The following is a 16218-nucleotide window of genomic DNA, read 5'->3' as shown; positions in this document are numbered from 1 at the left end:
CTTAAGCCCATTTCGAACTGGGATAATTTGATTAGTCACTTAAAGGGGCGAATTCTGAGATGGATCAGCTGATAGGATTGGGCCCAGACCCTGTCCACTTAGAGAGTCCAAGATCTAAATAAGATTTAGATCTGGAAGCTTCTTAATTGGATTAGGAGATGGCTGATTTGATTTGTAGATAAGATAAGGGTTATCCCTTATCACTTAAAGGGACTTCTTATCCAAATATGATTTGGATTAGCAACTCCAAATGGGATTAGGAGCTGATCCCTTTAAGTCTATAAAAGGAGGAGGGGGGACATGCAACACACAACTCCTGTCTTCAGAGCTGAAATCACAAGAAGAGAGAATTCTGCACCCTGCGAATACTCTCTTGCCGCCTCCTTCCTGCAGGTGCCGTCTCCAGCAGTTCGATCTCCTCTTCTCTACAGGAGTAATCAAGATTCGATCTTGATACCAATCTTTTTGGAGTTGTATTCACAAGCCATCCAGTTGTTTCTTGCGAAGGGTCAAGTTCTTTTGGAAGAACACTACTGATTCTGCTCCACCCTACACTGCGCCATCTTCAGTGGGAGCAGATTTTGGATGCTTCCTTGGGTGTGAACACCTCCATTGGGAGATACTGCTTCTCCGTATCAGGTATAATCCCTCCCTACTACTTTTGGTTCAGATCTGGTTCAGTTTATGGTTCAAGAATGATCATTGAAAATATGATTTTCTAAATAGGGAATTTGATTCCTAGTTGAAGGGAGAGAAAAATTTTTGAAATTCACCCCCTTATTCCGCAATCTTTGGGCGTCCATGTGATGGATATCCTATCCCTTCATATATATACATATATATGTATGTATATATAAGGAAAATAAGGAAAGCCCTCAGACTAGAGAGCTTATCCTTCAAACACATGGCATTCTTTTTTTTTTCAAGAAATAATATCCAAGAAGTGGGTACTTTCCACTCTAAAATAGAAGCTTTCTTCCTCATACATGTACCTATCCACTCTCAAAAAATGAGTCGTTAATTCCCCTCTTAGAAAAAGTGCTAAATTCAAACACATGCTACCTATAGAAAAAAGTATTCACCCCTAGCTAACTTTAGACACATGGTTACTTATAAAAAAGGTCTCCACTCTAAAAGATGTGGAACCCATATTAATCTTTGTAATTCAATTTCCTAATTCAAATAAAAGACTCATCGTAAAGACTTTTTTATATTACAAATAAAACTTTATTTAATTATTTAAATTAAATAAGAAACTCAAATTGGATATAATTACTTGATAAATAGTGAATCTCAAACAAAATTATATTGTTAACAAAAAAAAAATGATATATAGGTGTCATTTCCATGTACTTAATTTGGGGTCATTCTCTAGTTAATTGAAAATGAAGAGAATGAAATAAAAATACAACAGGCTCAATTAATGAGCAGTTTACCCCTAGAATGCAGGACCAAAATAACTATTGCACCTTTGTATCGTACATCAGAAAAACGGAAACCAGCTATGAAATTATTGAGAAGGCACAAAAAGCGGCAACAATCTATTAGTTACCACTTTTAAAAAATTATGGTGATTAAATGTCTGGTTAATAGGTTTTTATCCAATGACCAAGGAAATCCTTGCATTAACTCAGAAAGATCTGAAAGATTTCCAGTATGGGGAAGGCAATCTTATATAGAACTAAGTCTATACCTACTTGATTTTTGTTATTTGGGGATGATGAGAATTTCTATTGTCTTTCCATATCTTCATGTGCTTCCTCTTATACACAGTTTGGAGGGAACACAGCTTGTGCCTCTTCATGGGAAGCTTGTACCTGAATTGCTTATTCTATTAATGAAATCTTAACTTATTAAAAAAAAAAAGTAATCATTGATTTTCAAAAAATAAAAATAAAAAGAAATAAAAAGAAAAAGGATAACTGCATGATCATAAGATTAGGGGGATATAACCCAAGAAGTAGATACCCTGTAGTCTGTTCCACTCTTACTTGCAATTAACAAATGGTTTATGAACTTGGGGCCTAACCGAAGCATGAAATGAATTGTCATGTATCACCTGCATTTGGTAGAATGTCATAGGGAGACAAGAATATCAAAGCTGAAGCATTTTATTATATTCTCCAAACTTTTTCTTGTCAATTTCTGAAGTCATCAATTTCTATATTCTATGAAATTTCTGCAATGTTAATCCTGGGTACAGGAATCCAAGTCTTTCTACCATTATCTTTAATGACTTAAGTTTGGCAATTTGTTATGGTATAAGTAATATTTAGCATCTAATCTTTACTTGATCAATCAATGAGAGAATTTCTGGAATTTTTTTAGTAAATACTAAATAATTAATTTTTTAACCCTTCTAATATTATAAAATTTTGTTCCTGATTTTCTGTTCTCCTGAAGTTAAATTCACAGGGTTGTTCCAAATTTGGCTATCAGTAAGATTTTATCACGAGAAAATAACAAGGTCCGGATTCTTCAGGTATGAAGTAGGATTTTACATTAGCTCATTAGAGGAACCAAGCTTGTTTGGGAATAACTAGTTACTTCTGAACTAGGTTGAGCTAATTTATTCTGGATATTGTCAGAGTATGAATTGTATTAAACGAATGGGATGCCTTGCAATCTCAATAAAATAGAATAAGGTGCCTTGTCAAAGCATAAAAACCTTTATCGCGAACTCCTGAGGTGGTTATCCGGGAACATCATGCACAGCACACGTTGGCTGTGCAAATAGGATCATGCTAGACAACTCCTATATATTGGCATGCTTTATATTTCTTATTAGTAGAAACAGTTTATTTATAAGATTGCATTCCTCACTTTATAGAATGTTCCATGCATTTTCTTCCTTGGTGGTTTATGATCTGAACTTCTATATTTTATTTATTAAAAAGACATGGAACGACACTTTTATACATTTGCATCAACTATAAAAGTAAGCAAGGGTCGTCCACAAAAAGATATTTTTTGGTTTTTATGTTTTAACAATGAATTTTTTGGTAAATTGCTTTTAACAATGATTTGAAGTTATACTTTCTTGACATTATAAAGTAATGTCCAGAAAGTACCAAATATGATATTGAAGGCCCTTGGTCTTTCCATTACCTCATTAGAGAGGCTGGAGCTCAACTTCCAGACCAAACCTATCATTGTGATCCATCTAGTGATTGGTTAATCCCATAGGTGATTGGATAGACAGATCTGAGCTGTTTTGTAGGACCTCCTTCCTAGGATCTCTTTTTTTTTTTTTGTTTCTTTTTTTGAGATCATGTGCAGGATTTGGATATGATTCACCTCATGCTTTTGAGGCTATTGAATCTTTCCTGGTCCATTATGTGGATTTAACTTCATACTTTTCTCTTATTTCTCCTTAATAACCTTTTTTTCTCACTGAAAAAAAAATAAATTACAGGTTCTTGTTTCTTGCATTGGGTTTATGCCAGAAAAGTTTTGGCTCAAATTGCTTTATAGCCTTATGAGAAAAACATATATTCTAGCCAAGTTATTGTCCGTAGGCTCTTGGAGAAGGAACACCTTAGAGATGTTCAAAGAACACTAGATAGAAACTTTTGAAATGCTGGATTATGATATATATATACACTACAAATGATGACACTAGAAACAACATAGCTATTTAGAGTTGAATGTATGCATGTAAAGATGAATATTGTTTTAGGGTTTGTGAATGGAAGAAGAAGAGGGAGAGGTTTGATAGCTAATTGTCTCTCTTGCTTCAGGTCTCTACTTTTTATGTGAAAATAACATCAAATTACATATATGGCACTGACAAACATTAAAAAGCACCTTACATGTCTCACTTTTTGTAAATGCCAAGTTACCTTTCACATGGTTTCACATATCTCAACATTTAGATGCACAGAGGGACCATTTATGGTCCAATTGTTGATATGAGATAAGATGGAGTTCTACTACTTTTTCTTCCCATTACATTTTATATTAGGAAAAGAATTTATTGGCTTATATAATTGGTGAGAGTGATAGGCCTCTCCGAATAACTGAACCTACTGAGCGGTACTATTTGGAAACCTTTTCATTGCAATTGTGTGACCGATGATACTAAAAATGGCTATATAATTAATTTAAAATTTCTTTTGCAGGAAGGATGCAAGGGCCTACTGTATATGGCACTTCATGCACGTGTTGTTTTGGATTTGTGTGAACATCTTGAAGAAGAAATTAGTTTTGAGCAGGTGGAGGGGGACTTTGACTCATTTCGGGGAAAGTGGATTTTGGAGCAACTTGGGAATCATCATACACTACTAAAGTATACTGTGGAATCAAAGATGCACAAAGATTCCTTTCTTTCAGAAGCTATTATGGAAGAGGTATTAATATCTTTCTGTCTGTAATCTACCTTGGAAAATTTAGACAATGGAAGTAATTCCCTTTTCTTATGTCATTTCTTGAGCAGATGAATGATCCATTTCTCCACATCAACTAACAAAATCATATGCTAAAATATCAGAAAATATCAGTATTGTTGGTGGAAGATTTTGTGCATAAGTTAATTATCTTTGATTAGAGATATGCTTGTACTTTGATCTTCGTTACATGTGTGGTCCAATGTTTTAGAACCCAGCCCAGAGGCTGAACTTTTTTTCCCAACGAGTGGACAGCCCACTGGTTCACCTGTCACATCAATGGGTCAACTCATGATGTCATGGCAATAAAAAATTTTCAGAAAATAAAACAATACAAAAAACTTTTGACCTAGCAAACAGGTTGAACAGATCACCAATTCAACCATCCAGGTCAAATGGTCGATGGTTGTTTTGTAATATGACATGTTAGAGGTTGACCATAACCAGATGGGTTATGGGGCCCACTTAGATGCCAACTGCTATCATTTTTCAGAATGGCCTAGACCAACTTTGTTATGTCCTCAAAGATCATATTGGTGCACCTCTTATGAGCATTTCATATCTTTTTTAGAAGATAACTGGCTTTCCTTGAAAAAAGGCACAGAAGAGATGTACATGAATTGACAGTGTATACAAAAATCTGCACCTCCTAAAAATAAATGGACTAGGAGCTATCACTATACAAGAGTTCCCAAAGCCAGATTTTGACAAGCCCATCTGCCATAGAATTTAGGTCCCTTGAAAACCAGTTAGTCTGAGCTGATCCACCAACTATGAATTCTCTAATTTCATTTAGGAAGTGAGCTAGCCTCCATGGATCTCTCCCCACAATTTTATATTTATTTATAATATGAAAAAGGGGTCCCACTTAAGAGGCTAACATGCCCCTGTGTATAGTGTGACTCATATACAGAGTATACAGATTACAGCCTATTATCTAATAATTGGTATATGATGTTGCATTACTCTTGTGGAAATTTATACTGAATACAGATCATGGATGTGAGTTCTAATCAAAATCTCATCCAGATCAACATGGATGCTTATCTAGTTGGTGATTTCCTTTGGTTCTTCTACCTATGGTTTTTCTTCATCCCTTTTTTCTTCATTATTTATTTATTATTGGAAGCATCATTAATGTGGATTATTCAATTCTTAAATGTGGTTTTGATTCCTTCATTTCATTAATGTTTCAAATCTTATTTATTTATTTTCATGTGAAAGCATTAGCTGATGGCAAAGGTCATCAGAATGGGTTCCCTTTTCAGTTGTTATCCATCATTCCTTATCTGGAGCCTTAAGAAACTGAAATTATATTATTCTGCCCATTCCAGGTTATATATGAAGACCTCCCATCAAACCTTTGTGCCATTCGAGATTTTATTGAAAAACAGATGGCACCGAATTTGGAAGAAGAACATACAGAGGGACAAGTCATTCTATCTGGAAACATTAAGGATGTGGATTATGGTAAAAAACCTGAACAGGTTTCTTTCAGTAGTCCAAATCCATTGAGACAAAGACCAAGAGTTCCAGGACTACAGAGAGATGTTGAAGTTCTTAAAGCTGAACTCCTGACCTTTATTTCTGAGCATGGTCAGGAAGGGTTCATGCCTATGAGAAAGCAACTCCGATTGCATGGTAGGGTGGATATTGAGAAGGCAATTACACGAATGGGTGGATTCAGAAAGATTGCTTCACTGATGAACCTTTCCCTTGCTTATAAACACCGCAAACCAAAGGGCTATTGGGACAACCTTGAGAATTTGCAAGAGGAGGTAGCTTTTTAAACTTGGGTTTCTCATTTATAGTGGACTTCAGTATCATTCTTGTTTTTTTCTTTTCTTTCTAGATTGTAGTCCATGTACATTATTAGCAGAAGAAAAGAGAAGAAATAAGGAAGAAGAAGAGAAGAGAGAGAGAAGAGAAAGGTTTGGAGAGTTCTAATCTCTCTGGCGGCGCCAACTTATGCTATTATATAAAGGGCGACCATAAATAAAAGGGAAAATACCCTTATGCCCCTGCTGTAGTCAAAGTACATAAACAAAGGAAAAAATGCTATTTTAACCAGACCAAACAGGCCCTAACTAAGCAGAATACAATCATAAATATAAAGAAAAACATTCCAACATACATGTTGCTATCGGGATAAATAGATGACAGCAAGTGACAATGAAAACGTGGATTTGCATATACACGTTTGTTATATAAGGAGTGAGATTCCTATTCAAGTCATTTAATGAGCTTCCTTTAAGAATCTGGGAATCTTCCATGTGGAAAAGTTGTTTGGGGTTCCAATTCCTTATCCAATTCTAGATTTGTGGAATTTTTTTGGCACAAAAGACCTTGCCACATGCTCTAGACAAGATCTACATTATGAGAAACTTTCAAATTAAAAAAAAAATGAAAAATTGGAAGGCTATTATTAATATACAAAACTCTGATGCAACACATGGCCAATCCCTATTTTCAAAGACAACAATTGGAAATTTGATTGAATTCAAAGTTAGATCCCTGACACTAGTTGCATTCTTTTAGGAATAAATTTTAAAGACAAGAGTACCCCTTACAAATTCTACAACACCCTTATGTGTAAAGATAAACAACTTATTGTGACAAGGTTGTTATATATAGAGAAAGAGATAGATATACAGATAGGGGCTATTGCTTGGTGTAATGGTAAAATCTCCTATAACAAGCATGAGAATTCTGGTTGGAGTCTGAGATTGGTCACTTTGTGCAAAATATTCTGGAGATTTAAGTCTATATCCAGTCCAGACCTCCCAGGACTCAGAATGGTGGGGGCTAATATTGGGTTATGGATCTTATGCATGAATTCAGTGGAAATATCAAGGTATCTTATAAATTATGATGAATTTTGACAATGATTTGTTCTTATTCTACAGATAAGTCGATTCCAAAGAAACTGGGGAATGGATCCTAGTTATATGCCCAGTAGGAAATCTTTTGAGAGAGCAGGTAAGAGGAAATAAGTCTAAACCTCCTCTAATGTTCTACCAAAAAACAAACTCTTCCAATGTAATAATCTGTAGTAGGTCTTTGGAAGTGCATACATGTACTTTATCTCTAGATGTATATCATGGCTATGAATTTTCCTTTTGTTTATTGATATATTCATCCTAAGCTTTGCATTAATTCTGCCAAGAAGGCAGTCCAGCCAGAAAAAGCGATGTTGCTGGAGGTTTCTATATAGATAATTAATTAATTATCAGGTGGCTGGTGTTATACTTATTCATTTCCTTCTGTGAATGGTTTTGCAGGCCGCTATGACATTGCACGTGCATTGGAAAAATGGGGGGGCCTCCATGAAGTTTCTCGCCTCCTATCACTCAAGGTGAGGCACCCAACAAGACAGGCAAAAGTAGAAAAAGAAAAGAAAAATGATAGTATAGTATTGAACGATAAAGAGGTTGAAGATAAAGTACCATATAAACCCTATGTTTCTCAAGATACTCAGAAGTGGCTCTCGAAACTTAAGTATTTAGACATTAATTGGATGGAATAAAAATATAAATTTTTTAGTACAATTGCGAAAATAATTTGCCTATATCCATGTTAATGTACATTACAAGAATGTTATTGGTCTTAATTTTCTACACTGAGGGTGATATCCTTGCTAGGTTGGACCCCATGTTTGTCTGGCAGAAGATTTCGACAAACTCATTGATGCAATCCCAGAGATTCCTCCTTTCCATGTTAGTTGGAGTATATACAGAAATGATAATCCGTTTATGATGCTGTGGAAAATTAAATATCTTATCAATAATCCAGTTATTGTCAGAGGCAATTACTTGCAGATCAATGGAGTTGTCCCAAGACAGAAATAGCCCCACTTGAAAGACCTTGAGCTGCCATCCAATGAAAATTGGAGAAACCAATGTTGCATACCAAAATCTTATGTTTAGAGTCAGCATTTTGTTTTTCTTTGAAAAAACAGATTTGAGGTCATGTAGCTTTGACAAGTGCTTTTAGGTGATAGACTGTCACAGCACTTTCCATCAGTGTTTTGAAAGGCGTAGGAGGTGTATGCCTGGAGGTGTGCCTCTAGGTGAGGCACCCCCAAAACACCCTGAGGTGCAGGCTAGAGGCACTGACACCTAAGAGGTATACGCCTCAAGTGCAAGAGGCCTCATACACTTTTTGCACGCCTCATGCGTCTCATGCACACCTCATATAAAAAGATGAAAAAAAAAGAAAAAAAGTAAAGGGAAGGGCAAGAAAAAGAAAAGAAAAAAAAAAGAAAATGAAAGAATTGAGAAGGGAAGGGAAGAATAGGCAAGGGGAAAGAAAGTGGGCTGGGGCCTTTACGCCCGGACCCCTTGGCTGGGGGGCTTATCCCCTTAGACCCTGCAGCCCTGCTTTTCAATGCAACCCAATTTGATTTTGGTGTTAGGGGCGGCTTTCAACTAGTGTTATTGGTCTTCATTCTTTTTAATATAAAAGATTTTTATTAAAACTAAAGAAAAATGAAATCCTCCTTACTCTTCTTTCTCTTCCCCTTCCTCCTCCTTCCTCCTCATCCCTTCTTCATCTACTTGCCATATCGTTCTTTTGAAATAATCACCAACTCCGACAAGGGATTGGCCTTAGTGCACTCTGTACCTTATGGTACTAATCTAACCCCATGAAAGATTTGTTGATTGCAAACTAACCGTATTATACCCTTAAGGTCAGTATCCAAATTGTTGTAATTCAAATCATCTGTCGTTTGGCTTCAACAAGCATGGCTACAGGCTCATCCGTTCTAATCAGTTCCTCAACTCTTTGTAACATATTGCTGAGCTCTTGTAAAATGACATTCAGCTTGTTCATGTTATAGTTCATGATGAACGGATTAAAGGAATGAGGCAAAGAGTTAAGGATAGCATCTATCTGGGTAGCAAGGTCCAGCCCGGATCCAAGAGCCTCCAGTTCGTTGATGTATCCCATCATCCGAATACCCTTGGACATTTGTGCGGTCATGAACTGTTTCAAGACCTTTTGTCGAGTAGAACGATTCTGCTCTTCATACATTGTCCTGAGACTGTCCAATATGTCTTTGGCAAGTTCGATCTGATCGAACTGCCTCTGTATCGGGTCGTCTAAAGAGGCAATGATGTAACACCGGGCAAAGGAGTTTTTCTCCTCCCATTCTTGATAGTCTCTCCTTCGGGCCTCAGAAGCCCTATCACCCGGACGCTCCGGGGCAGGATTCTCTGCCACTTTGTCCAGCTTTTCAGAAGCTAGGACCAGCATAAGGTTCCTGTACCAGTCAGCATAGTTTGGGCCCTTCAACTTGTTGTCATCAAGCAGTTTTGCAAAAGATCCGTTTGCCATTTTCTGATAAAAGAGCAAACATCAGTCCACAACCTAATTTGATTCATGTTCATTTCATAGATATTGATTTTAATCTATGATCCATTTCCATTTATTCGTCTCTGAGATTTCCCTCCTCTCTTATTGATGGAGACTACGGGTTGTCTCTGGAAATGTGGGAAATCACATAGGGTGCATGGAGCCAACTGTTTCAGCTGCATAACCCCACCACCTTTCTGTGAATGATCACATCCACTCATCATATGAGTTTTCCCTTTGCCTCTGTTGGACAAGGTTCAGAGCCGTTTTCAGGTAAACCTTTCTGTCCAGTGAGTGCTTACCCATCATATTCGTGAACGCCAAGGTACCGTGAGAGAGTTCCCATTTTCTGGTGAAGCTCCTCCCACATCGGTCTATGACGCCCCTATCATCTTATGAAACACTCAGACAAGCTCAACAGCAAATGGATAGCCCATTTTCTGGTGCGTTTCCTCATTACTGAAGGACCCATCCTCATGCTAATGATGGAAGGCCTTTAGAGAGTTCATCATATGAATCTCCCTATCAAACGCACTAATATTAGCTGGAGGGAACAAAATTACTCCCTAGTTTGATTTAGGTCAAACCAAAGTGGTTCCCATTGACTTTAATAAAGCCAGATTTCGGTGGGCCTTAAATCGGCTAGGGTTCCGCACGCAACCTCTTGATGAGGTGTGGGGCCCACCACTGAGGGAAGTCATCCAATGACCAAAAGGGACACCATGGCAATGATGTGCATTCAGCCATGGTGTGCGCAAGAGGCACTGTCGAATGAGCATGGGCCAAGTACTTATGGCCCATATACGCAGCACCATCACACATGCATACATCACATGTAGGGATAAATTGATCGAATCAATTAATTATCTGTAAGGCCCGTTGGAAGTCCGTTAAAATTCCATAATATTAACCATTAATATTATCTAGGTATATGGGCTGAATTAGGGTTACCCAGTTCGGTCCATATAGCTTTATCCTTTGAAATGCGCTTTTGCAGTTTTAACTATTTAAAACTGGGCCTTTACAGGCTAGGCCGAATTAACAATTTAATTAAATATCAATCCTTAAGCCCATTAGTGGGAAATTAGGGCTGACTTTCAGCCTTGATTAAACCCTAGAATTGGTCCAAACAGTTTTGAACCAATCTTGGTTCGAATGGGTCTAGTGTTTGATTTTTAATTAAATCCTTAATTCAAGAAAATAATCTGAAATTAAATACTGATAAAAGGAAAAACAAGAATCAGTCAAACAGGGCTGTTCGCACAATCCTTCCTGCAAAACAGAGGTTAGATCACAGAATGCAGTTTCACAAACTGCAAATCACAGATAACATTTCTCTCATCTGCGAAATCTCCCTTTCTGTGCCACCAACTTCGATCCAAAATAAAAATAAATAGAAATCATATTTCTATTAATAATTACATCAGATTGAATACCTATACATTAAGTCTAGAAAATAAAAAAAATTATTTACAGACCCAAAATAAATCAAGAACTGCAAAATCGCAGGTTCCCTGCGCAAACCAAGAATTCGATCTCCTCTTGTACGAACAGCCCATAAATCAAGAAAATTATAAAGAACAATTCTAAATAATAATCAGATTTACTTAAAATTAATTTCAGATTATTTGCCCAACTGTTTTGGGAACAAATTTCCCAAAACCAAATCTGCGCAAATTGGGTAGAACGCTTTCTCCCTAATTGCGCAAGTTCAGATCTGAAACATAATGGTTCAAGATTTGAACCTGTGGCTCTGATACCACTGAAGGGATGAGAGATCCATCCCATGGACGCCCAAATATTGCGGAATAAGGGGGCGAATTTCAAAAATTTTTCTCTCCCTTCAACTTGGAATCACATTCCCTATTTAGAAAATCATATTTTCAAGGATCAATCTTGAACCTTGAACTGAACCAAAAGGAATGGGAGAGAATGATACCTGATACGGAGAAGCAATATCTCCCAACGAAGGTGTTCACGCCCAAGTAAGGATCCAAAGACTGCTCCAACTGAAAATGGCGCAGTGCAGGATGGAGCAGAATCAGCAGTGTTTTTCCCCAAGAACTCTGTCCTTCGCAAGAAACAGCAGGATGGAACGTGAGCACAGCTTCCTTTTCAATCCTTTCTCAAAGAACTGATGTCAAGATCCAATCTTGACTTCTCCCACAGCTGGAGATCGAACTGGCAAAACAGGGCGGCAAGAGCAAGGAGGCGGCATGAGAGTATTCGCAGGGTGCAGAATTCTCTCTTCTTGATTTCAGCACTAAAGAGGATCTGATGTGTTTCTTGGTCTCTCTCAAGGCTACTGCCCACTCCTTCTTTTTGTTACCTTGAAAAGATCAGCTCCTAATCCCATTAGGAGGTGCTTATCCAAATCATATTTTGATCAGCCTTCTCTTCTAGTGATAAGGTTAAACCCTTATCTTATCTGCAGATTAGATTAACTTTATCCTAATCCCATTATGAGGTCTCTAGATCTGAATCACATTCAAATCTGGACTCTCTGAGTGGATAGGATTAAGACCCTATCCTATCTGCTAATCCATCTCAGAATTCTCCCATTTAATTAACTAAATTAATAGCCAGTTCGAAATGGGCTTCAGGCCCATCAAGCTTATGTGCTCACTTAACCTTCCTAACTGCTGCCCAGTTGGGCTTCCTTGTATGGCGTGGGACCCAAGCATTGATCTACACATCAGCCACATGGGTTCGGCCCAGCCTTTGTTACAAGGCCTGGTCGAATACACTGTTAAGACAGTGCACCCCCTGAAACCCATCGAATGGGCTCTATGGGCCCAACACTTACCCTAAGTGGTCCCTGGGCAAAGCCACCTTGTAACACCCAGGGATTGTGGGCAGATGCAAAATTAGCCCATCAGGTATTATCCTCAATGGTCTTACACTTAACCTCTCAGCCCATAATGATCATACACTGCCCGACAAGAGATGACCTCTCCCTCGACTACAAGGAACAGTACTGCACTCTCCACTTAAATGGATCCCGGGAATTAAAACATTTTGCAAACATTTTAGAAACCATAATGTATATACTTTTATATCTCATATAAAATATATTTTGCAAAACAAATTTCAACGGTTGAAATCGGCTGCCAGCAGTCTTGGTTTCCAACAGTGAGAGTGCATCCCCGATCATTATCTCTGTCCGACAACGGGGCTGATCTTGTCACTATGATCACCCACTCAGATGAATTCTCGGATTGTCCCAACATTCCCAGGTTTTGACCCCCGCTAAGGATCTCACTGATTGGTATATCAAAGACAGCCCGATCCGATACCTAGTGCAGTATCATAATCGAGTCTAGGGGTCGGGTGTAATTTTCCAGTTTTGCCCATCAATCTCCAAGGTCCAGGGCAATACTGGAAATCTGGTCCAGTTCAAAGATTCAATTAATCCCACACTATATGTGCCTAAGGTCTCACCCCGGTAGCTGAGACAAGCCACCCCAACCGACTTGGTGGCACCACAGTGTCAGCCTTGTCAGGATAGGTCTCCCCAGACTGACCCACTGGCTGTGAACATTCAAAACTAACACGAGTCTCATTAAGTGTCCAGTTTAAGGGTATTACACAGAATCATACCAAGGGAACATGAATCAAATATGTACTTTTATTCATTTACAATAAACTCATAAAGGTCATCAATTTTGATTGAAGCTAAGGGCATACAAAACTATCTAACAGCTCCCACTTGCACTTAGGTCCAATCAGGTACTAGCCGGAGTCTCATGCTTTCCACGTGTTTCTCAAACATTTTCTATGTCAGTGGCTTAGTCAATGGGTCTACCACATTCTCCACTGATGCTACCTCTTACTATCATCCTCCCATAGGTCCAGTGTTGTCATACAACAATGGAATGGGTGATGTGCTGAATTCCAAATTCATGAATGAACACCTTCATTCATAAGGCAGCCTCACTTACGGCAATGCGCTCGGCATGGGTTGTGGACTATTAATTTGCAACTTAGGACCCCTGTTTGCTGACACTCAGGAAACAACACACGATCCTATCATGAAAACATATCCAGATGTAGACTTTCTATCATCTGGGTCTGACTGAAAATCGGCATCTGTATACCCTTGGATCTGTAGTGAGCTACCGTCGAATACTAGACAAAACTCTTTTGTCCTTCGAAGGTACTTATGTTTTTCACAGCAGTCCAATGCTCCTGCCCTCTGTTGGCCTGAAATCTGCTTACTACACTCACTGCCTGAGTTATGTCAGGACGAGTGCACAGCATGGCATACATGATGCTCCCTACGGCAGAGGCATAGGGAACGTCTTTCATGCCATCAATCTCCTTAGAAGTCATAGGAGACATCTTCTTGGAGAGAGTGACTCCGTGCCTGAAAGGAACATTTCCTTTCTTTGAGTTTTCCATGCTGTATCTTTTAACTATTTTGTCAATGTAGGCAGATTGGGATAATCCTATTATCCGCTTCGATCTATCTCTATAGAGTCGAAGACCCAGTATATAGGAGGTTTCTCCAAGATCTTTCATGGAGAATTGCTGTGATACCATACTTTCACCGTAGTTAACATACCTACATCATTCCCAATGAGTAGAATGTCATCTACATACAGAACCAAGAAGGTAACCTTATCTCCACTGTAGACACAGGGTTCATCCGGATTCTGCTCGAAGTCAAACGATTTGACGGCAGAGTCAAAACGGATGTTCCAACATCTAGAAGCTTGCTTAAATCCATAAATGGATCTATTAAGTTTACATACCATGTTTTCCTGACCTGCAGCAATGTAGCCTTGCGGCTGCTGCATATAGATATCTTCAGTAAGATCTCCATTCAGGAATGCAGTTTTGACATCCATTTGCCAAATGTCATAATCATGGTATGCTGCTACAGCTAGCAGGATCCTAATGGATTTAAGCATGGCCACAGGCGAAAAGGTTTCCTCATAATCGATGCCCTCTTTCTGAGTGTACCCTTTCGCCACCAGACGAGCCTTGAAGGTCTCAACCTTACCATCGGGGCCCTTCTTCCTCTTGTAAATCCATTTTCAACCGATTGCTTTTACTCCGGAGGGCGGATTTACTAGAGTCCAGACTCCATTGGTCTCCATTGAGTCCATCTCTGTTCTCATGGCCTCCACCCACTTCTGGGAATCTATGTCCAACATAGCTTCCGTGTAAGTCACGGGATCCTCCTCACAAGTCAAGGTTTCCACCAGGTAACTATCCTGGTCATAACCATAACGAACTGGTGGCCTGGATACCCGAGTGGATTTTCTAGGTTGGTCACTACCTGGAACTTGTGGGACATCTCCCACTGCTCCTGAGCTCTCCTCATCAAGAACAACTTCCTGACGATGGGTGTCCAAGATATAGTCGGTTTCCAAGAATTGCGCATTACGACTGCAGAACACTTTCTGCTCACTTGGGTCATAAATAGGTAACCTACAGAGCCTTTTGGGTAGCCTACAAATAGGCAACGGCTGGTCTTGGATTCCAACTTGTCTGCACTCGTTCTCTTAACGTGTGCTGGACAACCCCAAATCTTCAAGTGTCTGACACTTGGTTTCTTTCCGGTCCAAAGTTCATATGGAGTATTCGGAACCGATTTGGTTGGAACCCGATTCAGCACATAAATCGCAGTCTCTAATGCGTAACCCCAAAAGGATGTGGGTAACTCTGAGTGTATGAGAAGCGACCGGACCATATCCAATAAGGTCCTATTCCTCCTCTCCGAAACACCGTTAAGTTGTGGTGTAGTAGAAGGAGCTAATTGTGATACTATCCCATTGTCCTTTAAGTAGTCCATGAATTCGTCAGAGAGATACTTGCCACCTCGATCTGATCGAAGGGCCTTAATTTCTCTCCCTAACTGTTTCTCGACCTCTTGTCTAAAATCTTTGAACTTTTAAAAGGATTCAGACTTGTGTCTCATTAGGTACACGTAACCGTATCGTGAAAAATCATCTGTGAAGGTGATGAAATACACGTATTGATTTCGTGTCCCAGCACTCAGGGGACCACATACATCAGTATGTATTAGGTCAAGTGTGTCCGTACATCTTTCAGGCTCACCGTTAAATGGCCGTTTCGTCATTTTGCCTTGTAGGCAAGGCTCACAAGTGGGAAGATCTTCTACAGTTAGAAAATCAAAAGGACCATCCTTTACCAACCTTGTGATTCGGTCAACACCGATGTGGCCAAGTCGATAATGCCACAGACATGTGGGATTAACTGTATCACGAGCTCTCTTCTTAGGGATTTCAGCCGGCATAGTTTCGGTTATGTTAGTTTCTAGAGAAGGATGTAGAACATAGAGACCGTTCTCCAGTTCCCCGTATTCGATGAATCTGTTGTTTCTTTTAACAGAATCGTATTACTAAAGAAGATAGAATAACCATCTGCACACAGTAATCGTATTGCTGAGATCTTGTAAGATGACATTCAGCTTGTTCATGTTATAGTTCATGATGAACGGATTAAAGGA

The 16218-nt window shown here is 38.9% G+C and overlaps 1 protein-coding gene across 2 annotated transcripts in view; it reads left to right on the top strand.

The window, feature by feature from the left end:
• The window catches only part of LOC148873995 (polyketide cyclase/dehydrase/lipid transporter), a 45411-nt gene extending 37409 nt beyond the window's left edge, over window positions 1–8002 (top strand). For both annotated transcript variants that reach the window (XM_088966324.1, XM_088966325.1), the window contains exons 6-10: window positions 2416–2482; window positions 4122–4349; window positions 5720–6163; window positions 7292–7364; window positions 7667–8002. In XM_088966324.1, the coding sequence (XP_088822450.1) occupies window positions 2416–2482; window positions 4122–4349; window positions 5720–6163; window positions 7292–7364; window positions 7667–7911 (1057 nt within the window). In that variant the 3' untranslated portion in view covers window positions 7912–8002. The remainder of the gene's footprint in view (window positions 1–2415; window positions 2483–4121; window positions 4350–5719; window positions 6164–7291; window positions 7365–7666) is intronic.
• Window positions 8003–16218: the final 8216 nt, after the last annotated feature.

This window comes from Nelumbo lutea, chromosome 1 (assembly GCF_056320005.1).
Source record: "Nelumbo lutea isolate HS-2025 chromosome 1, American lotus-T2T, whole genome shotgun sequence".
In the NCBI taxonomy this organism is placed as follows: domain Eukaryota; kingdom Viridiplantae; phylum Streptophyta; class Magnoliopsida; order Proteales; family Nelumbonaceae; genus Nelumbo; species Nelumbo lutea.
Note: the sequence above shows the minus strand (reverse complement) of the source record. Positions and strands in the feature narration are given on the sequence as shown.